The sequence below is a fragment of the Ammospiza nelsoni genome, chromosome 7 (genome assembly GCF_027579445.1).
Source record: "Ammospiza nelsoni isolate bAmmNel1 chromosome 7, bAmmNel1.pri, whole genome shotgun sequence".
Lineage (NCBI taxonomy): Eukaryota > Metazoa > Chordata > Aves > Passeriformes > Passerellidae > Ammospiza > Ammospiza nelsoni.
The window spans coordinates 7,275,971-7,293,318 of NC_080639.1; the positions used below are offsets into that span (position 1 = coordinate 7,275,971).

General features: G+C 38.3%; 1 protein-coding gene across 1 annotated transcript in view; it reads right to left on the reverse strand.

Moving 5' to 3' along the window:
- DIP2A (disco interacting protein 2 homolog A) overlaps positions 1-17,348 on the reverse strand; it is a 79,075-nt gene that overhangs the window by 42,575 nt on the left and 19,152 nt on the right. The window contains exons 2-3 of the mRNA XM_059475712.1: positions 11,633-11,704; positions 3,676-3,795 (exon numbers count right to left, since the gene is read on the reverse strand). Coding sequence (XP_059331695.1) covers positions 3,676-3,795; positions 11,633-11,704 — 192 coding nt within the window. The remainder of the gene's footprint in view (positions 1-3,675; positions 3,796-11,632; positions 11,705-17,348) is intronic.

A 17,348-nucleotide genomic window follows, 5' to 3' on the forward strand; every position in this document is an offset into this window, starting at 1 on the left:
TTATATTTGTAGTCTGTATATAAGTATATTAAGCCATTAAATAACGTGGCAGATGAGAAATGAAAGCATTCTTAGACAGTTGTGCATTTTGGGAATGGAAAGGCCTAGTTGGGGCTTCTTAACAAAGCAGAGCAGGGCAGGTCATAACATCACAGATTTGTGAGAACAAGCATGGGAACTACTTTTTATTCCATTTCCAGAGGGCAAAATCACTACCACCTCATCCTCTAGTCCTAATTCCCACCCCAAAACCTGGAACAGACCAGATTAACTGATAAAAATGCAACCAGGAGACAGCCAGGATGAATTTTTATTTTGTTCCATGTTTTATTTTTACAGCACCAATTTAACTCATCATTCCCTCTACACTCATTAAAATCTATTCCTGGCTTGAAATCTTTCCTGTAATATCTTGTCCTTGGACATCAGCTGAGTAGGAACATCCTCTCTCATCCAAATCAATGAAGTAATTGCTTTCACTTCCCTGGAACACTTTGTTCCTATTCCACTTTGGCTTTAAGAGCTTTTCTACATGATGAAACACATTTCAATAAAACAAGTAAAAGGAATGAAATTATTTTAAAGAAGCAGAACACTTATGTACAAAAATTCATTCATTAGTATAAATTAAATTTTAACTGGATATTGGAATTGCAAAAAGAAACTCTACCACTGCCTGATACTTAAATTCTTCAAAATTTACTGTGAAAGTGATTCACCATGTAAGAACTGTGGAGTTCAGTTTTCTTCAGGGAATTCATCACTCATAATCAGACCAAGTGTGCCACACTTTTGAAAACAGGGATCACAAATGCTCAACAGTGACCACTGGAAGTGATGAACAGCAAGCCCAGCATTTTATTAACACAAAGAATATATGTACCAAAGTAAGGGAAAAAACCCATATACTGCCATCCAAAAAGCAGAAGAAAGTCTTGGAGAAGTATTTCTAAGCTTCTGCAGTTTATTAAGCTGGATACAACCATCAACAATTAATAACTTATTATAAACATTTTTTTCTTCTGCTGTAGTAAACCCCATAATCTTCTCTCCAGTTCTAAGTACCTATTCTCATTTTCTTTCTTTCCTTGTCCTTAAAAAAGGATTAAGGAGGAAAACTAAAATAATTTGTGGACTATAAATCACCTACACTCTTACAGTTCCTGAACTGTTCAGCTATTAGAAGAGCAGTTTTCTTTCCTATTTGTAGCCTCTCGTCATTTATCAGGCTCTGATTCTGGTCCCTGCCTCAGGCACAAGGAAGGAAGAATTTCTTCAGCTGGCTGAAGAAAAAAAAGACATTTATAACCTGACCAGTGTCCCTGCTGCTCATGGATTTCAAAATACAAACAGGCAAAGCAATAAGCACTATGTAGGTGGGATGGGGAGAGGACCTGGAAAAAGGTAAAATCCATGGGTTGAGATATGAACAATAATATCTGAAGTTAATGAAAATGTAATAATAATGATGATGATCATAATAAAAACAATAATAATAGAGTTAGAACAAGAATAATGAGATGTGAGCATTATTCTCATTGTAAATCCAAAACACAGTATTGTACCAGCTATTAAGAAGAAAATTAACACTATTCCAGCTGAAACAGGACAGCAGGCTTGTATTTATTAACAGTATTCACTGCTGGAATTTTTTGGATATTTGTTGTTTGAAGAGAAGTTATCAGATGATGATAAAAATCAACATACAGTTGATTTAAATACACAACTCTTCTGGGAAACTATTTTAAAAATTGCTTACAGGGAGCAAATGACAGATCAATTGTATAAAAAGACAAAATTGTTTCACTTCCTTGCTTATTTCAAGTAATTTATGTTGATGGTTGTAAAGTATCTATAATTGCTCCAGAAAGAGATCCTGTTCTAGGAAAAGCTGCATTCTCCCCTCATCAACTACTCTTGAAAAAGACATAGGAGAACTGATGAGATCTGAAGCAAGGAAAACAAGAACTAGAGACTGGAAGGAAAGAATGAAGAAACAACACACCCTTCCTTCCCCATAACAGTCTAAACTAAGGTGTGACATTGAGGGAAGGAGGCTGAAGCTGGTAATCCCTCACAACAATCAATGTGTGTCAGCACACAGGGAAGCCAAAAAAGGCACCAATATCTCTTTGCTGACATAAAGAAGCCAACATTAATGCAGTAAATCTGAAGATTTTTTTTTTTAATTACAGAGGAGAAAGGAGAATAGATATGGGTATCCAAAAACCATATCTACATTTCCTTGCACAGACCTAAGTAAGTTTGACCTAAACCAAGTCAAACAAAACTGTCACCATTTGGTTTTGATATCATCTGAGCACATTAAGCCTTGTCATATATCACTAATGAGAGAAAGAAATCCAATTATGTGTGTTGTAACTAAGAACTTAGCAAATTTGCAAGTAAAGAACTTGTTCTAGGCAGAAATATTTACTGAAAAATTAGTCTGGGGAGCTGTGATAGGAAACCACAGCAGGACATGGCAGTCCCCCCCAAGGACTACCTCCCAAGGCTTTCCTGCTGTACTTGTGCTCTTCTTGCAGATTTTTATTTCTGTTAGTTTAACAATGGCACATCTTACTCTAATTATTTTCTATAATATAATTTTCTATAACATATTTCTAGAACTTAATTTAAAAAATATTTTAAACATGTCATTTAGCTAATTACAACACTGTGCAATATTCCCTGGCATTCAGAAGTTTCTTCTCTGTGTAGCTTTCTCAGGAGTCTGTATATATCCACAGAATATTTAGGAAGTCTCATTCATCATTCAGTTAGCCCAAAGGAATGTACAAGGCACATCTGCTCCAACTCTGGAGCAAGGTTTTACTTATCAGCAGGGCAAATAGGATGCAATAAAACTCTGCCCAAGCAATGGCAAGACAAGGTGACCCAAGAGCAGCCTCCTGTTCATGATATACAGTGCATGCCATCACTTGCACTTCTCATCCCCAAAGCCAGGATGTGGAATTACCCTGCTCAACAAACAGAAAAATATCCAGCTAGAAGTCCAAAAGTATATAGGAGAGAAAACCTTTCAAACACCTGTTTTTCCTCACTATTGTGACAAGGAATTTCACAGGGAAATGGTGGACTTCGACCACCTGAAAAGTAACAATGGGAACAGGATGCAATGAGGATATCAGTATTTTCACACAATTTTCCAAAACAGGTTTGTCACTGTAGTGTCCATTTAAAATGAAGTAGAATATCCATTGTGATATTTCCCTTTTTTGTGCACTTGCTTTAAACCAGGAAATATTAGAAAGAAAGCTACAACAAATATATAACCTTGCTTTAACAAAATAACCCAAACGAGCAAGCAAAAAATCCTCCAAATTCACATGCTCTAGTCCTCAAAATTTTTAAGTAACTGTTATACAGACTAGAAACCCAATTTTGTTTTCTCAGCAAATATGGAAAACCTGTTGAGCATGGTAAAATTCACAACAAGAAACACATCAGAAGCCAGGCCTACAGTCTTGCATTTCCTGCAGGCAGCATTCAAACAAAACCACTCTTGTAACAAAACAAGATACTTGGAAAATATTCATTACCTCTTCCCTTCTTCCAAAGCACTACACCCTTCTGTGTGGGTGCAGGTACCATTTCACAGGGATATTTTCCTCTGAGGACATGAGATGCCTCAGCTGTCTCTGTGTCCCTTACCGGATCGGAAGCGCTCGTCCCTCGAGTTGGTGGATCGGGATTTCTGCTGCTTTGCTACTCCAGCAGTGGCTTGGGAAGAGCCTGGGACTCTGTTCTCTGCTTGCAGGGATGGATCCACACCTGAAACATAGTTTATTTTAGTCCAAACTCAGCTTACAAACACAATATCTGATCCCCACGTCTACATTGTTTGACTACAACTGGAGCAAGACAGTATCTTTAAAAAGAGCTCATCTTCTACCTGCATTTTAATCCAATTTAATCTATGCCCATTTAACTCAAAAGATTCACATTTTACAAAAAATGTTGCAATCCTCTAGTAAGACCTCTGCAGATATTTATGCAGAATTACTGTCAGTTTCACCTGTGTAAAAGCTCCTGCTGTAATCCAGGTTGTCTGGTTGCTTCATGTACTCCTGAAACCATGACAGACCTTCCCAGCCCCACACAAAGTAATAAAAATAAGAGAAACTGAACCATTCTCTAGTTGTTTGCTTTGCACCTTATTAGAACAGGGCTCTAGATAAGCCACAGCAGTTGCTTATGTTTAGGCTGGCTAGTATTTGGGAAGATGAATCTCAATTCTACATTGTAGCACAACAGGAATAAAAAATCAAAGGGGGGGACAGTAACCATTAAATATGCATTATCCCTTCCCCATCCCCAAAGTGAGGAGACTCTCTGCTGGCTCTTGATAAATCAAGGACTATATGAATTTGGGCTAGGAACTTCCATTTGCAGTTTTATTATACATTCACATTTCAAAATGTAATGTAAAAATTCCAATGCAGCTGGAAGGGGTTTTTTGCACAATCCTAACATAAATATAGCTTAGTGCTGTGTTTTACAACAAACTTACATGGCTGCATCAAGGTCACTGTATTTCCTCAGCCCTTGTACCACACAGGGCTGAATATATCTTTCATTTCACTCCTTCCTTCCCTTGAGGAGCTTCTGCTTTCCTACCTGGCCCCAAGTCTTTTGAAAACAACACGTTTTGGAAACAAAGTATTTGAACACAACATTTCCAAAATGCAAATATTTACCAAAAGCAGCTTCCACTGAACTGAAGACATCATCCCAGAGGAATCTGGGTCAGTTCGTTTGCAAGGAAAGATCTCACTTTAAAAAGTAAGAAAAGGTTCACTTCTCTCTCATGGGGCTTCTGTTCCCGTTGTTACAAAGTGAGTATCAGGAAAGAAATTGGCAGCTACTAACAAATCTAGGAATTATAGACACTTTTATGAAGGCGTTTCAGTGATATATAGTCTTTACATTAGGAGTGTAATTGGATTAAATATCCCATTTGTACCTCAATTGATGAAAAAGAGCTTTCAAATGCTCTATCTACATGTAATATCCTCAGGGAAAGTGCTTTATCATCTTCATGACAAGGTAAATTACTATATACCAGCCTTCTTGGGTATCTGTTAAGACCTTTGGATGAATGCACTCCATAATCCCTTTCCCAACCCTTTGCAGCTAACAGTGAGCACCTCTGGATGTTGAAGAGGCAACCTTGAGCTAGATATGAGTTCAGTGTGTAGGAAAAATGAGCCTAAATAATAGAAAAACAAAGGAACATTTAATAATTCACACAGATCTAAGTTTTAAGAAATTAGTCTGACTTAGAGATATGCTCCTTTCTTTTACAGTTTGTAATAAAGAACAAACACATTCTCAACTGATTTTTCCTGCTTTCCCAAAGTAAAGTTTTTTAAACTGACAGATGACAGAATATCTAACATCAACTGCATTCCCCAATGGGATATATGGAGTCAGCCCAGCAAAGAAACCAAAGTGTCCTCTGTGGAGCAGAACAGAATGTGTATTTACCAATATACAGACCTAACACTCCTTGAAACACTTAAGCAGAATTTTGTAATAGAAAAACAAATGTAGTTTGCCAGCTGAATTGATTCAACAGATCTGATAAGTGGTGAAAACACTGCAGAATTCTATTCCACATTTCACTTGAACACAAGTTTTCCATAACCACAGGTCAACAGTCCAGGGGGATTGGTTGATCTGGAAACAATAAACAGCAACTTCAGATTTTGTTAGAAAGATTGAGGCAAGTCATCTCCTTAAGCCTGAGCCAAGCAAACAGCCAAGGCAAAGGGAGAACTATGATGGTACAAAAGAGAACAGGCAGCAGGGCTGGGAGCCTCCCTCAACTAAGACTACTTAAGGAATTCTCAGAAAACATCATACCTACATCATTTTTGTGTAATTTTGTCAAAAGGGACCTTGGGTGAAAAAGATAGCAAAAGAACACCAGAACTTTTTTTTGGTGTGCCATTTCTTTTCCTCCAGGAGGGTTGTTAGTTGTAAGCAGAAAAAGAGATTCACGTTCCTCCCAATTCCTTACTCTTCCCATTTGCAGTCTTATAGTAACTACAGAGCCTTGAAATCAGGGCTTGTAAGAGCCCCTTGTCCACTCTGTGATGCCCTGTGGGAGGAGAACAATCTGGAAAATGAGCTGACTGGTATAACCCATCAGGAGTATGGGTTATATCATGAGTCATGTGCAACCCAAGCACTGCTGTTTGGCCACACCAACCCTGGGGGCAGGAGGAACAGGGAAGAAGTGACCACACATAACAACAGGAGTCCATGACCAAATCCAACTCCAGAACACTCTCCTCCTCTCAAGGCCAAAATCAGATTTTTGTGAATCAGAGTTATTGTGATGAAGTATGTACCAGTGGATTTCAGAAGTTCCTTGTAAATTAGGATGAGGCATGAAATCCTTGGCACTATTAGAAACTACAACTCCATTTCTTTGGATTAAGTTTCCCTTCTTGTTTTCCCAAAGTAGGTTTCACATCACAGTGCAAAAATAGCAACAATGCATCTGAAGAATATCACTTTTTGGTAAAAATAGTAAGATAGTGCATCTGACTCTTAGGCTACATAACTATGTGCCAGTAAAATGCTGTTCCACAAGCCTGGTGAGCTTGTTCATTTATTCCCCTACTATGCAAATCACTACCTTAGCCTTCAGCAAAAGCAGATGGGTAATTAGGTGAAGTCTCCCCACTCACACCAACACCTTTACAGAAAAGACATACACTAAAGGCATTTGATCCACTAGTCACTGTTTTTTCTCCATTTTTAACTTGCCCAAAGCTAGCAAGAATGAAGTCAACTAAGGGAACAATGTGCTTCTACAGGATGAAATTTAAAATACTATTTTATTTATTCCTGTATTTCTCCATCCACAAGCACAGGAGAATCAAGACCAACGCTGGCATTTCAAGCAATTTGCATTTATAGAAGCAAAAATGATTTTACTGTAAGAGCAGGGAAGAGCTGCCAGGACAAGGCAGAATCTCTGCTGGCATCAGTGGGGAGGATGAGCAGCTAAAGTCATTAGGTGGGTAGAGATAAAATTTTCAAAACATAATGTATTAAAGAACTCTGTAGAGAGGAGAGGGGAAGAGGGAGGCCAAAGAGCAAACTCCAGACTCTTTGTACATTATTAAGTCTTTCTGCAGCTATTGAACTGGGTAAGGAAACAAGAAAGGAGCAAATGACAACAGCCAGCTTCAAAGTGCAAAAAGAAAGGAAAAGCTATGACAAGGCAGAAAATCCAGAAAGTGGAGGTCTGGCTCTGGGCAGTTACTGAGTATCCAGTCCTCACTCAAGTTCAATGGTACCATCCTTGACTGTCATATCCCATCTCAGAACATATTACCTGCTGTACACACATTTTTTATCTTCAACATCCAGCTTTGGAAGTGTTCACACCTTCCAGATTAGAGGGACTGAACAAGGATTTACCCAATGTAATTTATTACCCAGAATACGGTATCAGAAATTCAAGAGATTAGAAATAATAATGACACCACAAGGCATTGTACACATGCATTATATGTGACAATCTTCCATGATACTGTAACATTTTCCTCTACTCAAAGAAGTAAATTCCACCTCCTAAGCTTCCACTTGCAGCCTATGAAACCATTTTAAGGGCATTAACACTTTCCATTCAAAGAAGCATGGAACAGCAGCAAAGAATACAAAAGCACAGAAGACACTTGTTATAAACTCAATGAAACCAAATACAAGCCAGGATTTGGATCCAATTCAGAGAACCCAAACACTGACTAAACCACCTCAATAAAAATAAAAAGTAAGTGTTACTTACTCACAAGTAAGAGAGGCACTTATTTAGACTCTATGACACACTGGTAAGCAGAACACCCACGAGGCATTAGCTAGAGCTTAAATTTCTCAAAATAATAGTCCATTTTAAGCAGCAGCTCAGGAGGTGCTTCACAAGCAGCCCAGCACTCCTAATGTACAAAGATGTGCACTGAATTGAAAAGGCACAGGAATAGCCATCTCTTGATATTTTGAGAAACTGAGCAATGAAGCTATAAACTGCTTTTTCAACTAGCCCATGTGAACACCTTACATTTTCACATAGCTCATTTAAACCAAGTATACCAAGATCCAGCCAAATTAGCCAATAAAAATTTGGACATCCTTTAATCACAGCCATTATACCCATAGTGTAAAGTGGGAATTTTAACTCCATAGCACCAAGTAAGGTACTTATATGTTTTTTTCCTTAAATTATAAGAAATTATAAAGCTTTTGTAGACTCCAAGACACCAAAGTTGCATATTCCCTAAAAATGGAACTACAGGTACTAAGTGCTATAGGGGTATGTAAAACTCCCACTCTAATTGAATGAGAGCCTGATTTGTGGGTACCTCTTAACCACAAGGATGCAAAAACAAAAATCACAGTAATACAGAATCACAGAGCAACCCAGGTTGGAGAGACCTTGAAGATCACCTGGTGCAACCAGGAACAGAAAGCACATGTATTCCTGGTAGCAGCAGAAACATTTTTCAGAGACAAAAACCCATGAAAACTTAAGAAAAATAGAAGTATGGGATATGCCAGCCACATCCAAAATTAGAGGAGGTTTCATCATCATTTTCCCTTAAAATAAAAATTTGAAAATGGTTATTTCAATTTTGCTGGAGCAGAAATGCTAAGGAAGAAAATAATAAAAGAAAATAATTTTAGAGTGGAATCACTGTGACCCCAGAGGAGAAATGAAGTCACTGACCAAGATGTTCTTCTAGCACTAACTAAATCCAGTGAAATAATTTCCAGAGACTGCTCTGTAAAGCAGCACCAGGACACTAACTACAATTGCAACCTCATAAGAGGCACATTGAAAATAACCAGTAACATTGTAAAAATATCAGTAAGAAATCAGGATAATCAGAAATAACCATCACAAGGCAGGAGTTTTACTTGAGGTGTTAGAAAGGAAGCTTAGACCATCACCTGCCCATCAGGAGAGGATGCTCACTGTAAATGTTGCTTATTTTATTCTGTTATTTCTGAATGTTTTTGCATCCCAGCTTTATCCACATTCAAAATCACCCTCTGCCATGTATCTGATGTTATCCATCACTCAGAAGCCTCATCATGCAGCATGCCAGATTGCCTACAGATATAATTAATTATTTCCTCAGAGTTTTATCTGTAATTTGCATGCAGAGGTTGACTGAGGAAGCCAATTACTGACTGTTAAATTTTACTTCATTAAAATAATTAATTACTGTTTAATGCTTGCTATTACTCAACACTTGTTTTTGATTTTGCACAGTCCACTTGGTTGGATCAGTGAAAAATAACTCATTCTAGTTATTATTTCCCTATAATTACAGAGTTTTATGGTTCCTAAGCAAAATCTTTACATTTCCACTAACTCTTCATCGTTTCAGATTTAGAACTTTAGAATACAAAACAATCTACAGGAATGAGACCCTTGAATCACAGGATGTTCTGCTTAATTTTCCTGTTAATTAAAAATGTGCTTTGCAGGCACTTCTGTCTTTTTCTGTTCCCCAAGCCCTCTGTGGGGTTGGTTAACACTGTCTGGGTAATGATGTGGCTCCCCACAGATTCAGCCATAGAGTGCAGCAGAACAGAGCCCAAACCATTTTAGACCCAAACCTATGATCATGCAAGTGCATTTTTAAGACATAAAGCTTTAGAAAGATATGATTTAGTGGTCCTGGGGACATCAAATCATAGAGCAAGAAGTCAATAAATGTAAAATGCTGACATTCATCAGTCTGCAAAGACTTGATAGATACTGAACCTTATGAATTTTATCAGCAATGCTACAATTAAATTGTTAATGATAAAAAATTTCTGCAGGCTCAAAGCCTTTGGGACTCCCACACACTATTCTGAGCCATGCTGGAGCTGTGTCAATTAAGGAAATTTCAAGTTAGAACTGGGTTAATGGAGCATATGTCAGGAAACTGAACCAGGCAGTTAGCTTAATGCTTTAAGCAAATTTTATCTTTTTGCCAGAGCATCATTCTTTGTGCTCAGAGGCAGACAGTCTATTCATTTTTTAGCATATTAAAGCTAGATTCCTGTCAGCTTAATACTAATCTAGGCAGAGGTGGTAAAAAAAGATCAAGTAATCTGGTACTTCTTAGAAAATGTGGTCTCAAGCAAGTAGGACAAACCACAGGATTTGCTGACTCATTAAACTACTGCTTAAGGCGATTAGGGAAATATAGCTGAACAAGGAGAAAAACCTTTCAGCAGCTGAAAATCTAAACTTACTTTAAGGAGTATGGCAGACAAAGTACTGGAGTTGTCAAGCTATACTTGAGAGCTCAGTACTTGAGTATTTGTGCAAACAGCCTTGTGAGAGTTGAGAAGGAAAAAATATAAAGTAAAACCCTCACTGTCAACAGAAAGGAGTGAAGGCAGAGTAAATCAAAGATGATGGGAGATTAAACAAGAGACAGAAATCCAAAGACATGACTTTCTAGGAGACAAAGTGCACTGACAGAGTATTTCTAGTAATTGTGAATCCTCAGTCAAAATCCATACCTCACCTGGTCTCAGAATCTTTAACCAAGCTGAGTTAAAGAGGACAGGGTATTTTGAACAGAAAACTGAGACAGTTCTTTCCAGAAAAATGATGTAAGGAGGAGAAGCTGTGGCAGCTGAGGCTAGAGCTGGCTATTGACTGTCAGTCATCCTAAAATTCCAAACTCCTTCTTTGCAAGGAACAAGCCATTTTAAAGAGATGGGTTTGGTTCTGCCTGGCCTACAGAGATTACACATTTGCTAAGGGAAAACCTACATCTATTCTTAAATAAAGCCCCAAATCCAAATAAAAAGCAAAACCACAAAAAAGAAACATTTGCTAAGGGAACCCCCATGATGAAACACCAGATCACATTCTGACTGTTCAACACTCTCTCAGTTTACAGTGTCTCATTATTGCTTCCACTCTCCTTAGTTTTCTTCTCATTTCCCCTTATCTTAATATCTGTCAAGCTATGGAAATTTGGGGGATTACAGAATACCAAATCTCAGTGGCAGCATAACAACCTAAACCCTGATTGATTTCAGTGTCCTAGCATAAAAATAAATTTTATAAAGCTGGGCACTCAGGTTTTGGCTGTGGATGATGAAGTCTGAAAATAACCAGCTTCAGAAGTAATGGTTTATATATAAAAAAGTCAGCACTTTGAAGAAACAGAGGGGGTGAGGGAGTGTGTGGAAATGGGTGAGGCACAGGGAATGCAAAAACCAGCACATTAAAGCATGAGAGTGAGAACCACTGAGTATTTTCATCTAATCAAAGCAGCTAAGTTGCTTTTAGTAATAACTTTATTAATTTCTAAAGTTATCTTAAAGTTTCAGATGCAGTTGTCAAACTGAAGTTTGCTGACAAAAATGTTACCATTTAACATTTCATATAAAACTATAAAAAATATCTATTTCAGGCTTTTTCCTTGCTCTGCACTTCTCTGTGACAGCCATTTCCCACTGCTGCTTAGATGCCATATCAAACACTACTATAATTCATCCAGTCTATTTAGTGAGAACTTTTGCATTTTATATTTCCACAAATTTGGCACAAAGGTGTAATTTCCAGGCAGCTTCTCACCTTGAATTAGTGGTATGTACCGTGCTAGCAGCTTTGCCCTCTTCTTTTCATATCCTTTCTGAGTGATGTCTCCTAAAGAAAAGAAGAAATAAATACATGTTGTTTGGAAAGTCTACATTTAAATCTTTGCATCAAGCACATCCTGTCAGCAACATACTGATGAAAGAGTTTAACAAAGTAAACTATGCAGGGAAAAAAAAAACAGCAACAAAAAAGGCATTAATTACATATATATATATATATATATATATATATATATGGATTCAGCCTACCTCTGGCCAAATAGAACTCCGTTTACTCAGTCAGATTTTACACATAAGAGTTCTTACTCTGTATTTTAAAATGATTCTCAAGTACTTTCCTTAATCCATAAGGACTGTGTTTAATTTTTTGCTTAATATTCTTCATTTCCTCAAATATCTGCCTCATCCCTATATCAGAGAACACTAACAGACACAAAGTAATTTCATTCTGCCATCTCCAACCTCCATCCAAGTGAATATGCATCATTTCAAGCTACTGACACTCTCCCAAAACAAGCAATGGGGAGTTCAAAGACATTGGTCAAAAGAGCTAAGAACAACAAATGCACATCCTGGAATGCTTCAATTATTGCAGGCATTTCAAAATGCAATCCACCAGTTTTTCTTCATAAACCCATGCAAATATTCTATACGTGGGCACAACAGAGAAATTACCATTTTTCTTGAAAAGAAAAAAAAATGAGCAGAAGAAATACACAAAAATATGATATATATATAGTATTATTTATCAAAACGAGAATTAGATCAAACTAAACCACAGAACTACAAATGCCCAAGCAGATTTGTCTGCCTGGGAGCATGTGGTCAAAATGACAAACTACACTTTTTATGAAAAAAAGAAAAGGATATCAGAAGACATCTTCTTTCAGAAGAAGAGATGCACAATTACCAATTATGGGAGAAACAAAAAACCCAATCCAATAGACAAGAGGCACCAGTAAGAAGAACAGTTTTTCTCAAACCAGAAGTAATTTGGAAGTCTAAAGCTCAGCAAATTCTTTAAGGATCCAAACTGTACCTTACACAAAAGTGCTGCACTGTAAGCTCAGTGAAGAAACCAACTTGCACAGCTTCCTAAATGCTCCACATGATCCTTATCCCAAGCCTGTGTGCAGCTCAGCCTGTGCCAGGTACCAGCCAAGTGCACAGGTAAGCCATGATCAAAAGGCAGGGTCGGAGAGAGAGTCCTGCTCAAACCAGAGTACTGCACACGCTGGCATCCTGCTGCACTTGCAATTCTTTGATTTGGCTGGAATGCTGACTTGAAGGACTTTCCCTGAATGAGGTTAGGCACAGGACAGAGTCAGAAGCATCCCTGTCCCTTTCTGCTGTCCCAGCCTGTGGCAGGTCGGGCTGTGCTGCCCAGCCAAGCTGGGCTTTGTTCCTTTCTCCACAGCCTGGGGGTGGGGCTCCTCCTAACAACTGTTCCCCCTTGCCCCCAGAGCCTCAGGGGATTCACCCATCATATGGGCTTTCTGTGATCCCTCATTGCTTCCAAACAGAGCCACTTTGCCACACTGCTACACCAGGGCCACAGCTGCTGTCGTTTAGCCTCACTTTCTCCTGAGTTACTGGATTACACAAAAGCAATCTGAGGTTCCTCGGGCTCAGCAAGGCAGCTGGGAAGCCTGCACAGAGCCAGACACTGTGAGAGCTCTGTTTGGAAGAGATCTTTACTTTAAATATCTGAAGTATTGTAAAGTATATAACATAAAATATGTCAGAGGTACCAAGAAAATGAATCTAGACAGAGACAAACGTGGCAGCACTTATTAAAATTATCTATAAAAATATATTCATTAGTGCACACAAGAATCTGTCATGTAGTTACCGTGGTTCTGCCCAGGTGTGCTTCCATTCCACCATGTTAGCACTAGACCTAAGAGAATCTTAATGCCAAATTCACTAAATGGAACTGAGAATGGATCTGTGAGAGCCTGGCAATTGCTAAAAACAGGGAAATGGCTCCTGGTCTCCAGTTTGCAGAGGTCAAGAGCAGATATATTTCTAAAGGAGCTGACAGTATATGAAACATGGATGAGCCTAATCAGCTGGCTCAGCTCTGCAAGATGGAACCTTGAATAACTGCACTGTTTGGCCACTGGTGAGCACAGCCACAATTGCAGGTCTGTCACCTTGGCTGCAGAAACCTTTGCCAGTTCCTTCAGGATAAAGGAACATGGGCACCAACACTGGCTTCTGCCTCAGAGGTGGCTCCTAAGTGGCTGGGAAAGGCAAGCAAGTTGCCAGTCTAAAACATAACTCACATGTCATCTGTAGAAGTATTTAAAGCATATCCCCCATGTTTCTGGGACAGGCTGTCACTGTATTTGAAAAGTTGGCAGAGGCAGAAGAATCAATTCAGCAGACATCATCACTAATTCTATGTCTTAAACTTTTTAAAAAAAACCTGAAGATGAACCAAAGATCAAAATACAAATCCTTTTAGATAAACTATAGAAACATTGGAAAAGATGGGAGAAGATTGGGAAACAAGGGTAGAAATTAAACAGTCTAAAGAAAACTGGAAGTGGTTTGGGACATATTTTCTCCATAAGCACACCTGTGAGCTCCAAGCTGGGACACACACAGGTGTGCCCTCAAAAGATTCTACCCATGACAGTTCACAATAATTTTTATTTAACACACAAGCTTTTATCACCACCTAAATCTAGGAACCAGAACAGCTCCTCCAAACCTACAACTAGTACCCATTCCAAGACTTAGCTGGCACATGTTCTCCCAGACACTACACTTATGTAAATCAGGAAAAAGCCAAACTCATCAACAGGCAATAAAGGAACTAAAAGATGAAAGTCATTACTTGCAATCAAAGAAAGTTTTGGATCTCCAAACTGTACAGCAGCCAAGACTTGCTGCCATCCCTGAAATATGGGCTCTGATAGTTCTGTGCCTACCACATCTGGTAGGTCGACTGATACCTTAATTTAGTTTGCATATGATGAGCTAAGTGAAGTGTGAAAACATCTTGATTGGAATCTTTCATATTACAGGAATCTCTTTAAAATGGAAATGACATCTGATCATTTCATATGGTGATGCATCTGACTAAGCCATTAGAAATTCTATTTCAAAGACCCTATTTGAAATATCCTGAGAGCATCACCATGACTTTAAAGGAGCATTAGAAGTTTAGCACGACTTCACTGAAAATGCATGGGACTGGTAATTCCTAATTTGCAGCAGGACTTGCATCCCTTTGAGGGAATTTGAGTTATTGAAGTATAAAACTTGTCTGATGTAAAAGCAGCAGCATGGAGATACTCAACTATATAAATGCAGAAGTTCATTAAACCTTTGCAGACACAACAGAATCACTGACACATCAAGTTCTAGATATAGGTAAATACTGACCAGCTAATTATATGCATCTTAATGATAGAAAGGGAAGGAATTTGACCAATATGTTAATAGCAAAGATTTGGTCTTCCACTCTGTTCACAATTACACAGTGGGATTACACACTATATTTTACAATACCATTAATTGCTTAATAAATTATAGAAGGAATTATCAACACTAATACATTCAGTTTGATCAAGCCATTAGGAATTTGGCAATTGACAAAGCAATCCAAAATTAGAAAATTAGAAAAAGAAAATTCTATTCTGACACATTCACACCTTGAAGTTTCAAAGCAGTTGCAGGACAAAGGCACCACTTGTATTTTACAAATTTAAAAAGCCAAAGGTGGGTGAATCCTGCAGTTCAGAGAGGATGTGCAAAGTCAGTGCATTCCAGGTTATTCTGTTCCATACAACCCATACTTGGGAAGTGTGAGTGTAGGCAGGGAGGAGAGAGTTGCTCCTTTTCAACTCTGCCTGGCTTGAACACTTATTTGCTTCATCTGCCCGGAGTCAGCATCTGACAGTGCAGAATAAGGTTAAATAACCAGATCACAAAAGCAGCCTCAGCAGCAGTTTGTAGGCTCAGTTAAGCCAAATTAATGAATGGTTCTTCCCCTGCTGCAGCAAATCCTTAAGCTTGGTCCACAGGGAGACAGGAGAAGCTGCAACTCTGCCCTTCCCTTCCATGCTGCTGGAGCTCCCTGCAGAACACAGACAGACTGACAGATGCCAGCTATGTGTACACCTGTGGGTGAACAACATCTATCACACCAGCTACCACTTCCAGTTCTCATTAGGATGGAGATCAGTGACTTTGCCATCCCCTCCAGAAGGCTGAGGAAAGCTACACACATGGGGAGGAAGGAATGGGAATCCTCTGGCCCATAGGGAATGTCCTGTCTGCTTCCACAAAGGCCAACAAAAGCAGTTGGGAAAAAACAGACTAGGAGTGGTCAGGCAGATCAATGGACAGGATCTTTAAACTTCAAGTAAAAATTAGCACTTAATGTTTACTTATAACTCTGATACGGTTATTTTGGTAAGATTCCAAAGTGAAAAGCTTCAGAAAGAATGCTGCACACATGCATTATGTTCTCCATCATGGAAATGCCATTTCAAAACAATCAAAATTTCAGAGTACTATAAAAATGAAAACACTCAGAGTTTCTGTTTGTCACTTCCTAGCTGTATCAAGGATAAAATACCAAAGCAGACTGTCTGACATATAGTAACCAATTATTATAATGAATGAGGCCAGAAATAATTATCTGAACTAAGTCATTCTATGGTATCCCAAAAAATTCCATTAAAACTGTCTCTATATTTGCCTGAAGATGCAAATCTAGGCATGGAGGAATCAAAGAAAAGCCTTTCTAAAGCACAGCTTCTTTTCCTTTCACATCCTTCACAGACTCATTATATAATGCATAGTGACTAACACAATGAAGATCCTTTACATTAAACTGGTATCAAACTTAAAAATAAAGTTGTGTATTTGGATGTCAGCAACATTGATTTTTTTTTTCCTCCCCCCACTAATATGCAAAAAGTTACCTCAACAGCCACAGATATTTTACAGGAAAGAGCATTTCATATTTACTACTTGCAAAAAGCTCATATTTAAACTTTGGCAGCAATCACAAAGATCACAAAGCTCATATTTAAACTTTGGTAGTCATCACAAAGATCACAGCAAAGGTGCCATATAGGCACGATGCGCCACACTAAAGACTGAAGCAGACTGATTCAAAAATCCATGACCATGGAAATATCCAACTCATTTATGAGACCATGAAAATAATTAAAAAACACACTAGTAAGCCCCAAAATACTCCAACAGCAGCACAACACTCAAAATTCACCTGGTATGTTAAAACATACAATGAGAAGGTCAGTAACCTGCAGTGTCTACTCCATACACAAGTTATTTCAGTTTGTAAATGATGAAACTTTTTCAATGAATTTCTAGGTCTCAGTTTCAGATTTGATTAGTTTCCTGACACAGCATTACCATGTCCTCACATGCACTGTAAAACCATGTTTTTAGGAAAAGATTTACAGTTAATCTTGACATAACAGGTAAGGGGGGTGGCTACAGGGCAACATTTTATTGTGAATGCAGACACTTTGACTTAAAATAAAACACTGGAATATTTAAAAAAAACAAACTTCATCAGTATTCATGTTAAAGCTACATAAATAACATAATACAATATAATTTTACTAAGAAATCAGACCTCACTGATATATTGGGTGCACACAAGTCATCTGACACCATCACAAAGAATCAGATGAATGATTCAG